The 12,979-nt window shown below is 36.9% G+C and overlaps 1 protein-coding gene across 3 annotated transcripts in view; it reads left to right on the forward strand.

The window, feature by feature from the left end:
* The first annotated feature begins 906 nt into the window (after positions 1–906).
* The window catches only part of cep89 (centrosomal protein 89), a 57,710-nt gene continuing 45,637 nt past the window's right edge, over positions 907–12,979 (forward strand). The window contains exons 1-12 of one of the 3 annotated variants that reach the window (XM_084927858.1): positions 907–1,278; positions 1,767–1,873; positions 2,384–2,530; positions 2,733–2,925; positions 5,305–5,368; positions 6,420–6,515; positions 7,315–7,563; positions 8,129–8,271; positions 10,187–10,237; positions 10,756–10,839; positions 11,680–11,783; positions 12,568–12,683. In XM_084927858.1, coding sequence (XP_084783984.1) covers positions 1,237–1,278; positions 1,767–1,873; positions 2,384–2,530; positions 2,733–2,925; positions 5,305–5,368; positions 6,420–6,515; positions 7,315–7,563; positions 8,129–8,271; positions 10,187–10,237; positions 10,756–10,839; positions 11,680–11,783; positions 12,568–12,683 — 1,396 coding nt within the window. In that variant the 5' untranslated portion in view covers positions 907–1,236. The remainder of the gene's footprint in view (positions 1,279–1,766; positions 1,874–2,383; positions 2,531–2,732; positions 2,926–5,304; positions 5,369–6,419; positions 6,516–7,314; positions 7,564–8,128; positions 8,272–10,186; positions 10,238–10,755; positions 10,840–11,679; positions 11,784–12,567; positions 12,684–12,979) is intronic. The other 2 variants (XM_084927850.1, XM_084927866.1) reach the window with 2 other exon arrangements.

Here is a 12,979-nt window from a genome sequence, read left to right on the forward strand (position 1 = left end):
GAAGATAAAATTCTTTAATTCTGTCTGTGGTTCCAGTTACCAATCAGGTTGGGAATGCGTGGAATGAGTCTTGACCACATACACGCCAAGTCAAGACTCGTGCTTTTAACTATTGAACGTCTAGCCCAGGATCATATGACATCCTAATCCACAGAAACTGAAAAGAAATACCATGTGGTTAAATTTTATTCACAGATTTTCTTCATCTCTGTGATTTTAGTTCCAACATAGCCCTGGAAAGATAAAATTCTCTCCAGCTTTATGTTAATCAGAAAAGTAGATATTGCAGGAACCAATGTGTTGACTTTAGTCACTATTTGTCTACATTTCCTAAGGCAAAGTTGTTTTGTTTGCTTTTTTAAACTAAGAAGCAGAACAAAACCAAGATTACACTTTTTCCCCATTTATTACAATAACTCTGTTTTTCATGTTGGAAAGAAATAAAAAGGTTCAAATTATACTTATAGAATGCTTTTCTAAAGCTGTTCCTTTATGCTTCAAATGACAAAAAACAGGCTAAAGATCTGACCCACACATAGCTGTATTTTATTGAGGAACGTCTCAGTTATTTAATGGCTTTATGGTTGTCTTCTGTATTTGGTTTTGTGTTGATTGGGTGGATTTTATAGTTTGACGTATTTCCTATTGGTGAGGAACTGTAAAGATTGCAATTGGGATACCTATAAACGTAGCCACTGTTATAATACAGTAGATAAATAGTTTGGGAATTTAGACAGAACAAACACAGCAGGCCTTCAGATAGGCGGCTAATACAGGTGGGAGAATGACGTTTTATTTACTTATTCCTACTTGAAAAAAGCCCTGTTCTTCAAATTAAAAGTCACCAGCAGTGAAAGAAGAAAAAGAAAAGTTTTTTCGGGGACAAACGGTGTTATTTAAATGGGCCAACATCGTCCCCTGTTGGCCAGGCTGCGAGTTGGTAAGCAAGTCGTTGCTAGGTGGATCAAAGCAGTCTCTGATTGGCTTTTGCCTTCGAACTTAGCCAATCAGCGTTACGTTTGGAGCACGGTTCCTTCTTGTTGTGAAGCGTCTAGATACAAGGAAACTGCAAGCAGCCAGCCTTGTTGAATTTAGTTAGCTTACGCATTTTCCTTTCTCGGCGAATTATAATTTCTGATTTAATTGTAAAACAGTTTTATTGAAAGAATACTTCGCAAAAGCATTAAATAACACTAACCTATATAGTAGACGGCAACTGTAAAACGTATTTCCAGTATGTTAAGATTTAGCTTTAGGAGGGAGAAAGACAAGGAGTTTGTAAGTTTCCATTCTTTTATGATAGATATTAACCTTTTGTAGTTTGTCTTATTATTTTTGTGTTTTTTAAGGCTTTACTTATGGTTAATTAATAATAGTAGGAGTTCTTTGTTTTTAAAAATACTGCCGCTAACTCTTGGTAATGAGTATTTAATTGGTGGTATTGCCTATTTTTTAAGCTAGAGTTTGTATAAATGGTGAATTGAGGGTTTTTTGTGCACTAGCGATTGCTCTAGCATTACTTAGTAAAATTTGAGGATAAATATTGGTGCTGTTGTGCCTTCATTACGCTCATCACTGGTCGTCAGGTGGTCATACTGTGATTCTGTAATAAATCCCTTTACCCTTCCCCTGCTGTTCACCCTGCACAACATCTGTGTTGTTTTGTTTTTGTTTGTCCCCCCACTCAATTTGGTGTCATCTTATATAAACCCTCCTGAAGCGTTGTGTCTGTATGTCCCTCTAACTCTTCTCTCTGTGTTGCGTAGAAGCATATAGCTCATGGTTTGATCCCTGCTGCCTCCATTGCTCCCAAACCAGCCGTACCTCGTACCCCTCCCCCTCGCAGCCCAAACCCTTCACCTGAGAGACCCAGGTACCTAACACTTTCTGTTTATCGCCCATAACCTCCAACATCCTTTCATGTTTCATGTTTCTGCTAAACTGTCATTTAATCCACATTTTCATGTTTGCTATGAGATTGTTAGAGGCTATTTATCGAAATGTTGATTATTTCCACCGTATTTGAGGTTATGTTCTGTCCTTCCGCAAGCTGGGCTTTATTTGTTTTTCTATCTGTTATTACAAAAAACGTTAACAAGCAAAATATCATGAGACTTTGTGTAGCGATAGATCATGTGTAAAGAAAAAACCATTAAATTTTAGTGCAGGTCCAAGTCATTTTAATTAAATTGAAAACTAGAGCACTGGCTTTGGTTAATGATCTGCTCTGCTTGTGCCATTGTTGTTGTCATAAATGATGCATTTATTGATAATTGTCATCATCCAAACTCGATAAATAAATTTGCATGCGATGCTTTCCATGCATTTCATTTACTTTTCTGTTACACATAGTGTCTCATAAAGTATGTGTTTCTATCTACAGGTCAGCCTTAGCAGCAGCCATTTTGTCATCCTCACTCACTGGACAGACATGGGCCATCCCTCCTGCCCGGCTGATGTCTTTATCCGAGAGTGGTCAATCAGAATCCTTCACATCTGAGCCAAACATCAGCACAGCACTTTACACAAGGTAGCCATCATATGGGAAAGGCAACCGTATTATGTCAAGATTTGTGTCATCACCAGTGTGTCAGAAAAATAAAATTCATTTTCTCTGGCAGGAGTTTTAAGAGAAAATAAACTGTTCATAAAAGTGGCTGTATTAGTTTGTGCCTCTACTAAGATACATCTAATTGTCTTCTGCTGTTATCTTACATGCTTAACTTCCTCAGAGACAGATGGTCAGAAGATTTGGTTAGCCGGCCACGTCTGTCCTCTCCTGACCAGTCAGAGGGGGAGTTGGAAGACAAGGAACAGGAAGTGGTGGATGAAGAGGACGGGGAGGAACATGTCTACCACACTCTGGACCGAAGGCAGAATTCTTCACTCACTGAATCTGTCTATGCTCTGCCACTAAAAGCTAAGGTGAGGAGCTGCAGAAAGAGCTTGTATTATGTGCATGAAGGTTTCTCAGTAGATTGTTCCATGCTTCTAATACAGATAAAATACCTGTAAGAGGTGATTAGTGGTTATAAGACTAGAGGCTAAATGGGTGGCTGTGTATTTATTAGGTGTAACCCTAATAGTGGCATGTGTTACATTTAGGTGAGGCAGTTCCAGGTGTCTGTTCCAGAAGACAAGAACTCTCAGAATAACTTTAATCTTGATTCATCCTAAAATGGGAAACTTCTCGGTTCCAAAGCATCTAATCAGAATAAGTTCAGCCACCTCTGAGAATATTTGCAGAGCTAAATATGTCTGTGTAATAAAAAAAGCCATCATCAGAGGGCTCAGATGTCATGATTCACTATGGCACCAGGTTAAATAGAGCAGAGCCTCCATTTTAACGCAGAGTAGTTATGAATATGTGTGCCAATGCAAAATATGACATTTATCTTTAAATGGTGAGTGATGAAAGAAATAAGTAAGCTTTATTTTTATTTATTATTTTGGTTATTTTGTTGATTACTCATTCATATTTTTCTAAAGATGATCAAACTAAAATCCAGCTGATATCTCTACATATATTACAATAATTATTTGGATATATTTGTTCATCAGTTACCTGACGTCTGTCTTAATCTGTAACAACTGAATAAGAGTTCTTAGATTAGATTTTTTTTTTTTTTTTTTTTACATTTTTTCATGTGCAAATTTTGCCCAATTTTCCCAGCTCTGTAATTTGGAAATATTTAAATATTTCAACATTAAGTGTTGTGAAAACACATTTAGACAATCTTCAAAATGTATCCAAAACCTCACTTTAAACTCCATTTAGTTCACCTTCAGGATCACTACAGTCATTCTCACTGAGACATTTATAAATCTCCAACATGATGCCAATTATGACAGCAATTTTCAATGAGTCTTGGCTGGTCACCATGTAACAGTTGACTGGTAATTGCTTATTATTTTGTGCATCTAAAGGTTCAGCCCATGAGGTTTATTTAATGGGAGGTTGGAGTGTTGGCATGTATTTAATGAGTGTTACTACTCCTAAATAGGTTTTCCTTGTGTCTGTGGTATTTTGGTATTGTAATCCCAGTCTGATCCAGTAGGAGGCACAGTTGTACTCAGAATCGATACTTTGTTTCTTTTTAATGCTGTGCTATGGTTGTTACTAAAACTATCAGCTGTGATTCAGCTCAGTAGCCATATATACGGACTTGGCTTATAGCATCTGTAGATATCCTTTCAGTTTTTCTTAGTAAATGTTGGTGGGTTTTTCTTTGTTTCCTTCTATCAAACAGTTTTCTCTGTTGTACATTTGGCATTTAATTTATGGATCTACATGGTTAAATCCTGAATCCCCCCTTTTTTCTCCACTACAAAATGTTACCGTGTTTGTCTGTGGTGCTCTTACAATCCAGGTGGTGAGTTCTTGCACTTCTGCAAATTGCCTGAAAATTGCCTTAAAAAGCTGTTATTGTGATTTATGGTAGTCACTGATCACAGTACATTAGTAATGGGAAGTTTTTCACAGTCTTGCTTTATCTGCACACAGTTAATTCTATTCTGTGGTGTACAGTTTATCTGTAAAATTGCCTTGTGAGTTCTCTTCTTAATTCGGTCCGTGGCACTACGCCAAATGTCTCCTTTTATAGATCCCTGAGAAAATGTTATATTATGTTGTTGTTCTTCTACTTGGATAGCTAACCTGTAAAGGTCCCAATGGTCTCTCCCTGTCAACTATATTTCCAGGCTATGGCAGTGTCTGAATCTCTCAGTTATGACAGCCACAAGTCAAAGTGACATAGGACATCATGGCTCTATTGTGTCATAATCTAAGGCCAACAGACCTAGTATGGTGACTCATATGATATAGTAGTTTTACACAATGGTGTACCACCTCTAGGTCCAAAAAAAACATCAGCCCGAACCCACATAAATCTACAGGATGGTCTTCACTTTCTGCTTTCTTTATGACTCAGGGTGAGAGTAAAGGTCACTGTGAGGACTTTGTGCTTGTTTCTAAATATAGAAATGCAGTATATTTTTTCCATCAACAATTGTGGAATTTATTGAATTTTTATCATAGTTGTGGTGTTAAAAATAAGTTGTCTTCCAATTTTTTCTCATAATTCTGTTTCAGCTATATGTCTTCTCTACACTGAACTGACAAATGAAATTCATTCATGTTGTTTTGTAGGCTCTTTCAGACTGTACAATTTAATAAATACACTGATAAGATATTATCGGATACGTTTTGGCAAAGACCATAAACAAACTGCTCCAGGCTGCAGGGATTTATATATTTTTTTAAAAGACTTACTATACTGACTGCCTCTTTATTTATTTTGACAGTCTGTCTTCAAGTCCACTACACCCCTGCCAACTCAGACTTCTGGCAGAAGAGAGTCTTCACCAGGTACTGGTTTTACAATAATGACAGATGGGTTAACATATTTCATAAGGAGAAGAACATCGTAGTAGTAGTAATAATGATAATGATAATACGAAGGACAATGCTCATGAAAGAATTGATCTGTGGTAAAAATTGACCTATGTATTTAAAATATGGCCTGTATATTGTAGAGCCCACTGAAAAAGATTAGAAATCAGCACTGATTTCCAGTTAGCTTTCTTCTAGTACATTTTCACACATCCAACACGGTATAAATGCTTGAAAATAAAACTGTGTGTATTTTTATAAACAGATTTTTGTATATAGGTAGCAAATAGCAAACGCACATGCCCACAAATTTCAAACATTTTAGCTGATATAAAACAGCTGGTTGTGATCACTGATGTGAAAGACAGGTGGTAACATTGACAGTAATAGGTCTATCGAGTAATTGGAATGACTCTAATTATCAACAGCAAATCTGAAAATCTCTCCAACAACATGTAACTAAACATAAAGTTCTGTTATTGCTTTTGTGTATTGTTGGTGCTCTTCCAAAACAAAGTGTAATAGAAATTCAAGACTATTGGCTTTTGGAGTCTTTTCTATGAAAAGCACTAGTAAAACAATTAAAGCCATGCAACCTGATATTAAAATCTTCTCCATCACATAGCCAAATTACCGGTACACCACACTCTTGACTCTATGTTAGAAAAGTACAGCTCTTATTCAACTGACATTTAGTTTCATAACAGCCATAAGGTAACCTCATATCATTAGAGCTAAATGGAAAGCCTCGTTATAATTGTTATTAGCAGTGCTACCCTCAGGCTTTTGGTGGTGGTAAATTAAAATGTTCTGTCTGTTCCTAAAATGCTCCTACCTTAATAACTAAAGTGCAGACATAATATCTGTCTGATTCGCAAGGTAACACTTTCAGGCTTTGCAGAAATTACATTTTTACATAACCATTGGCTGATTGTGGTAAAAGGGGATTTTACTATAATAAAACCCTTAGAAATCAGTGCTCCTCTTGGTTTTGAATTCATTCAATGAATTTGTTGACATCACACAGATTTCACTGAGGAGACCAGTGGCCAATCCCCAGAACCCAAAGAGAAGAAAATGTCTGTGAGGAAGACTGTTGAAAATTGGAAAGATGATGTTCCAAGTAGGTGTAAATACTAAAGTAGCCTGTTGTGTGTCTGCTTGTCATTTTTACATATAGATTTTTAATTAAAAAATTAATAAATGTATGTATATTAAGCATTAAAGGGTCACCCCACTGTTTGCCTTTCTCTTCATGTCCTGTAATCTACCCAATAAAGGGTGAAGGCATTCCAATATCTGTAAGTTAACATGTTAATGTTAACTGTAAAAAAAAAAAAAAAAAAAAAAAAAAAAAGATATATATATATCAGAGTAAAAACAAACCATTCAATTGGTCAGGTGAAATAAACATGTTAACAATGAAATATTTTAAGTTCCATGCATTTTATGTATGTATATTTAACATAGTATTGTAGATAATGTTCTATTATGCTATTTGTGGTCATCAGTGCACATTGTGTTCTGATAAATGGCTTTAGCAGAACTCGATGTGAAATGCAACATGCCATGTAAAAGTACTATTTCTTCTCTGCATCATTCTCTGCATGACATTGATGTTTTGTTGTTTTTTTATTCATGTAACAAGAGTTCCCACCTCAAATGAGAAATGTATTTTTTGGAAATGGTTATAGCAGGCTGCCTGCTGCCTAGATGCCTAGATATGTTACTAGATAAATGGTAGTAACATAACTCATATAGTTATGTTACAGTTTTAGGATTTTTTCTGTTTGTATCCATGTTTTCTATCTCTGCTGTAACAAAAAGCAGCACTAAATTTGTATTTTCAATACAGTACATACTTTCTGTTCATTTATACATTTTATTCTATTTTTGAAAAGTATTTTTGTTGCCTGTTTCAGCAACACCGACCATTTTCACTGCTGGTCACCCCAGGCAAGCAAGCCAAGCCAAAAGCCCCAAAGACCTCCGTGAGCTTCCTCCAGAACCCAGCAATACATACAGTGAACTGCGGAAGAAGGTAGTGAGGGACCGTCGGGAAAAGAACACAAGGATGGTAGACAAAGAAAAGCTACTAGAGGAGAGACTGCAGCGCCTGGAACGGGAGATTAGTGACAGCAAAGCCTTCTCAAACCAGAGGTCCTCTGCAGGTAGAGTAGAGGAACCGCTGGAGAAATACTGTACAGAGGAACAATGTGGAGAAATTGAATGACGTGAAGTAGGGAAAGTATGTAGAAGTAACAGTGGAAGTAAAACAGATGCAAATGAGGCAGAAAGGAAAAGTAAGCAGAGAGTTACAGCGGATGGAGGAATTTACAAGTGTCAAAAGAGGGAGCTGGAGATAGTGCTAAGGGCAGAAATGGCACTGATCATTGGACTCCACAGCATGTCCTCAGCATGAAGAGAAGAAGAGGGAGTAATGAAAAGAAACATGAAAGCACTTTGCTGATCTTTAGGCAGACCACATGTACTGTAGAGTCAAAACCCATGTTGAGGAGTGACCTGAATGGGCTGTGTTGCATTGTAGTGTTGCATAGTTTTGTTAGCCACTCACACTCCTGAAAAATGCTAATTATTGTCCTGATTTTGTAAAAATCACAAGCCCTCACAATTCACATTTTTTGCTTTAATTCAATGCTTTAGCATGTGGAAACTGGCTTAAAACTACTTATTAATCTGGAAAATTATTTGTAACCTGATATGCTTTGTTTGCAGGCAGCCAAGCAGAGCTGCAGAATTTGAGGCAACATGCTCAGGAGCTGGTTGATGAAAACGATGCCCTCAAACTGACAGTTCACCGTCTGAATGTGGAGCTGAGCCACTACCAGGCGCGGTTCAGACCACTGTCCAAAGAAGAGGTATAACAAGCTCAAGACATGAATATGACAAGAGGCTACTTCAGTGAAGGATAAGGGGCTAATTGAGAATTAATGAACTATAGGTATTTCTAAAAAAAAATAATAATATATGGGTCAGTTTAAACTTTTCATGAATAAGATGCAATGCAACCTCAGGGTTTGCTTGAAAGAAATTTGAGAAATTGTATTGTGAATATTACCAATCAGCTCAGTTACGAACAGCTGTTCCTATTAGGGAGTTGTACAGAGAAAAAAAGTCAGTCTGTCTCACTCCTACCTTACCAAATTTAACTTAAATCAGGTATATGTGTTTGTTGGGTCTGTGTTTCCACAAGCCCCGCTGGTTTAGAGACTTATTCATCATGAAGAAAACAAGACAGTCAGCGATCGATCGATTTACTTTCAAGGGAGGCCTCATTGTTATCTACCACAAAATGACCCCAACGACGGCCTACGCTTGCTGCCTTTTATTGGGAAAACAGTTCACACAATACACATCACAGCAAAAGCACCACCCACGTAAAACCCCCAAATGGTTACAACGACAAGGCACTATGCGTGTGTATGTGTAAACATCTGTATGCATGTGAGAATGTGTGTGTGTGTATGTGTTATGTGAGAATGTATGTGTGTGTGTGTGTGTGTGTGTGGCCTCCTGCTGACCAAAAGGGTCATAAAAGCAGGAAGCAACATCACAAGAAACAGATCTTCCAGATAGGATGTATCTGCAAAAAAACACTACATCCCCCCCAGAACCTTGAGAGGCTGGGGAGGGGGATAAAAGAATTCCTTTCATCACAGAGTTAAAACAATGTAGAGATGGTATGCATAAAAATGACAACATTTAACAATTCACTCTAACAGTGTTCTCCCGTATTATCTTCATTTGCTCTTAGACTCATTTTCTTAGATTCTGTAGAAAATCTAATGGCAGTACATCTCCTCATTTTCAAAGCTTCATAACTGAGCTTTTAAGATACACATCCACCTTTGATCCAAAACCCTGCTGAGTGAAGTAAGGTTTTATTTTTGTCAGTCCTTCCCTCTGATTTGTTGAACCAAAAGAGTTTTTTGTTACTGTCTGTGGCGGTCTCTCTGGTACAGTCTGTCCACATTATTGTAGGTTTAACGCTGCAGGAGAAAGCCAGCCTTTGGTTTTAATCATGACTACCTCATGCTGTGTTTTCACACCAGGGGATCTCCTGCTCTCATCACTGCCTCTGTGGCTGCATGTCTCTGCAAAGGCTCATTACTAACAAGTGAAGTGTGGCTGGAAAGAAAGAGATAAAGGAAAATGCATTTTACAGTGAAGTAACACAGTTATAAGAGATTGGATGAGTCATAATCAGTTTAATTGGTTCAGTTAAAAGGATCTGCTTCCATATTAAATTATCTATAGGAAACCTTGAGCGGGTCTCCTCTTTTTTGCTGTAGGAGGCACTTTGCTGGTAAGTTAGAAGTTCATAGGATCAGTACAGATCAATACAAAGTTGCTCTGATTGATTATCTTTATCCTATAACATGTCCTAACTGATGAGTGTTCTTCCAGCAAGACATTGCCACCATTCAAAGGGCATGAGGTAACACTCAATGATTTGATGTGTATGAGCCAAATGAACACCTAAATTAAATTTTAGAGTGTCATGGAAACAGGTCCATCTTTAAAACACCAAATAAAGGGATATCTTTGGAAGAATGGTGTTCCATCCCTATATTGGAGCAGCTTAGCTCTTAGTCAGGCTGTGAGATAAATTCTTTCAGATCTTGTGTAGTTATTGATGCTACACTAGATTCCAACACTCTATTGGCCCATTTTGATATATTCAACTTATCTATGTAAAGGACTAAACTGTAGTGATGGGATAGAAGCCCAACTTCATTTTCTTTCTTTCTATGTCACTCCTTACTCATCTAGCACTCCAAAGTCAGTGGCTTACCAAACACGGGGTCTCCTCCTCCATGGCTGGTAAGTATAAATATATAACACTACAGTACATTTTTGGCTTGACTGTAGGCTGACCTTTTAGCAAGTTAATAATCTGATGTCACTAATCAATACATATAGTGTCGCTGGCTAATCTAATAGGCAAGTCATTTCGTAAAATAAATTGACTGGTCAATCGATTACTATGGTTGATTTTTTCAGCACCCCATGAAATTGAAGAAAAATGTGAAATTGCAGATTTTCAGTCTGCTGACAGTTGGTCTGGTAGCATGGTTAATCACAACCAAAGCTCACTAAAATTTGCACAGGTAAGAGACTGGGCATTTTCTCTTAAATGAGTATATATTTGAATGCCACATTGTCCAGTATCTGTCCACCCTAACAAGATCATAAAGCCCATTTGCACCAGGTATTATTACTGTCACTGTTTGATTGAAAACAAACTTTTCCTGTGTGGCGTAATCTCTAGCAAGGCAAAAGATTCATGGCACTCATCTTGTGTCTAGTTTAAACTATTTCTCTTTGTCCGTTTTATGTAGGTTGACATGAAGTATTTATCCCCTCTACTGCTGGCTTATGAAGACAGGATGAATGAGAAAGATGCCATTCTGCAAACCACTGAGGTAAAGTAGTGAAATTTGTGTGAGTTTTAATGAATCATCTTTCATATTTTCTTTTTGGAGAATTGGTGAGGTTATTTCAGAGGTGGGGGTTGTTAAGTACTATTTGATGTGCCAACTTGTATTTATGTGGTTCATGGGTTGAAAACCTGCAGTAAACTCAGTAGATAGAATGCATTAGTCAAGGTGCTCCCAGGATCTTATTAGATGAGGTAAACATTTAGTCATGCAAACAACAGAAGTCAAAACAAAATCATATTTTGTTCTAATGGTAATTATTGTCTTTTTAATAAATATTTGGGTCTTTTAAAGGTAGCTATATAATACATCCTTCCTTTGGAATTAATAAAGTATTTCTGATTCTGATTAACAACACAGTGTGTAGACTCTGCATTTATGATACTTACAAATGCTTATGCATACAGTTTTGAATAAATGAACGCCATCATTTAAGAGAGAGCAGTGGCTGTATGTTAATACACATGTTGTAAAATGTAAATATTGTAATAAAACCTTATTTTTGCAAGTAAAAAGTAAAAAACATTCTGTTTAACATGCTGCAAAAGGTTGCAATTGAGCAGGTTTCTGTGTCCTGAGGCGATCCAGTTCCAGCATAAAAGGACTTGGAACAGTTTCACAGGGGGAGGTGAGACCAGACTTAGTGGGTATAACACTAACATGACAGCTGGTGTGCTCAGGCAAAGTCTCAGTGAAGGATGGTATCTCCCCAGGGGGACCTTTAAGCCTTGGCTTAGAGGTGGTAGTAGAGCAGAAGATGCATTTATTTTGTGTTTTTCTTTATGGCCTTGAAATCATTGGTCTTTGTGTATTTGTCTGCTACAGGAAAACATGAAAAAGTTGCATGTTCAATTAGAGGAAGTCATTAAAGAAAATGAGAAACTCCATGATGAAATTATCAAGACCGGAGCGGTCAATCAGAAAGACTGGTAAGAAAAAATGCACCGCTTTGTGTATGTGGGTTATTTCAACACTGTATGAACTTGATTTGCCGTCATCATTCATTCATCTGATCTTTTTTCTTTATTCATTGCTAAACATGATAGATGCAATTAAGAAAATGAAAGAAGCTAAACCTTTGTTTCCTTTGGTACACCCCTGCTGCTGGTATTCTGTCTTTCATAATCATTCTAGCATATAATGCTGCTGACACTGACTGAAACTAACTCTGAGAAGTTAGATAATTGCACTGGCTTTATGTAAACTATCAGGGATTTTAGAGTTGTTAACCTCTTCATGTATCTCAATCTAATATATAAGGGATTACTTAAGTACTAGGCATACATGTTGATGCTCAGTACATTTGTATACGTATAGACTTAGTCTTTATTTCAAGTGCTCTTGTGAAAAGTATAAATACTTCATCATACTAGATGTCCAATTCATTCAAAGGCCAACACTTGTTGGCAATCATATTAACTCATTTATTTGTATTCAGTAGACTCATCAAGTTGTTAATATGTTTCTTCTTAGAAAGACTAACTTGCAGGAGTAGAAAAGTATATGTTATCTTACAAGGATTACAGAATTTATGTAAGATTTTTTTCTTGGAAAGATAGCTTAATCTCTGTAAAGGTTAATGTAGCATGTAGCAAAGCTATTTATAGTATTTTTGTGTCTGATAATTACTGTTTGTTAAATTAGCAAGTTTTGTGATGTGCTGATTTAGCATTGACATAATCTCTCACTCTCCTGCTTTCTTTCTCTCTGCAGTTATCAAATTCAACAACAGGCCGTTCTGGTTTTGCAGGAGAACCAGCTTCTCATCAATCAACTCGAGGAGCAGCATGCTGAGGCCAAGGACACTCACAGCAGACATAACACTGAAGGTATTTTCTGAAACACTGAAAGACCTAAAAAAAATTAAAAAGATGAAATAAATTCTTCCACAAGCATTTACAAGAGAAACAAGTCTCACACTAAAATCTTTAAAATGATGCATGCATTTCAGAATTACGGCTGTTCTTTTGTTTAAAAAAATCTTTTTAGGTCTTTTTTGGTAGGGATAAATGAGGAAATACAGAATATAACACAGCATACGCAGAAAAAGTCTAAATGTCTACTTTTGGTGTTGGCCGTGTCCCTTTGAAGGTCGTAGATTCGAACGTTAACGCAGTAGATGTAT

The sequence above is a fragment of the Perissodus microlepis genome, chromosome 1 (genome assembly GCF_051167445.1).
Source record: "Perissodus microlepis isolate ML-2025 ecotype Zambia chromosome 1, ASM5116744v1, whole genome shotgun sequence".
NCBI lineage: Eukaryota > Metazoa > Chordata > Actinopteri > Cichliformes > Cichlidae > Perissodus > Perissodus microlepis.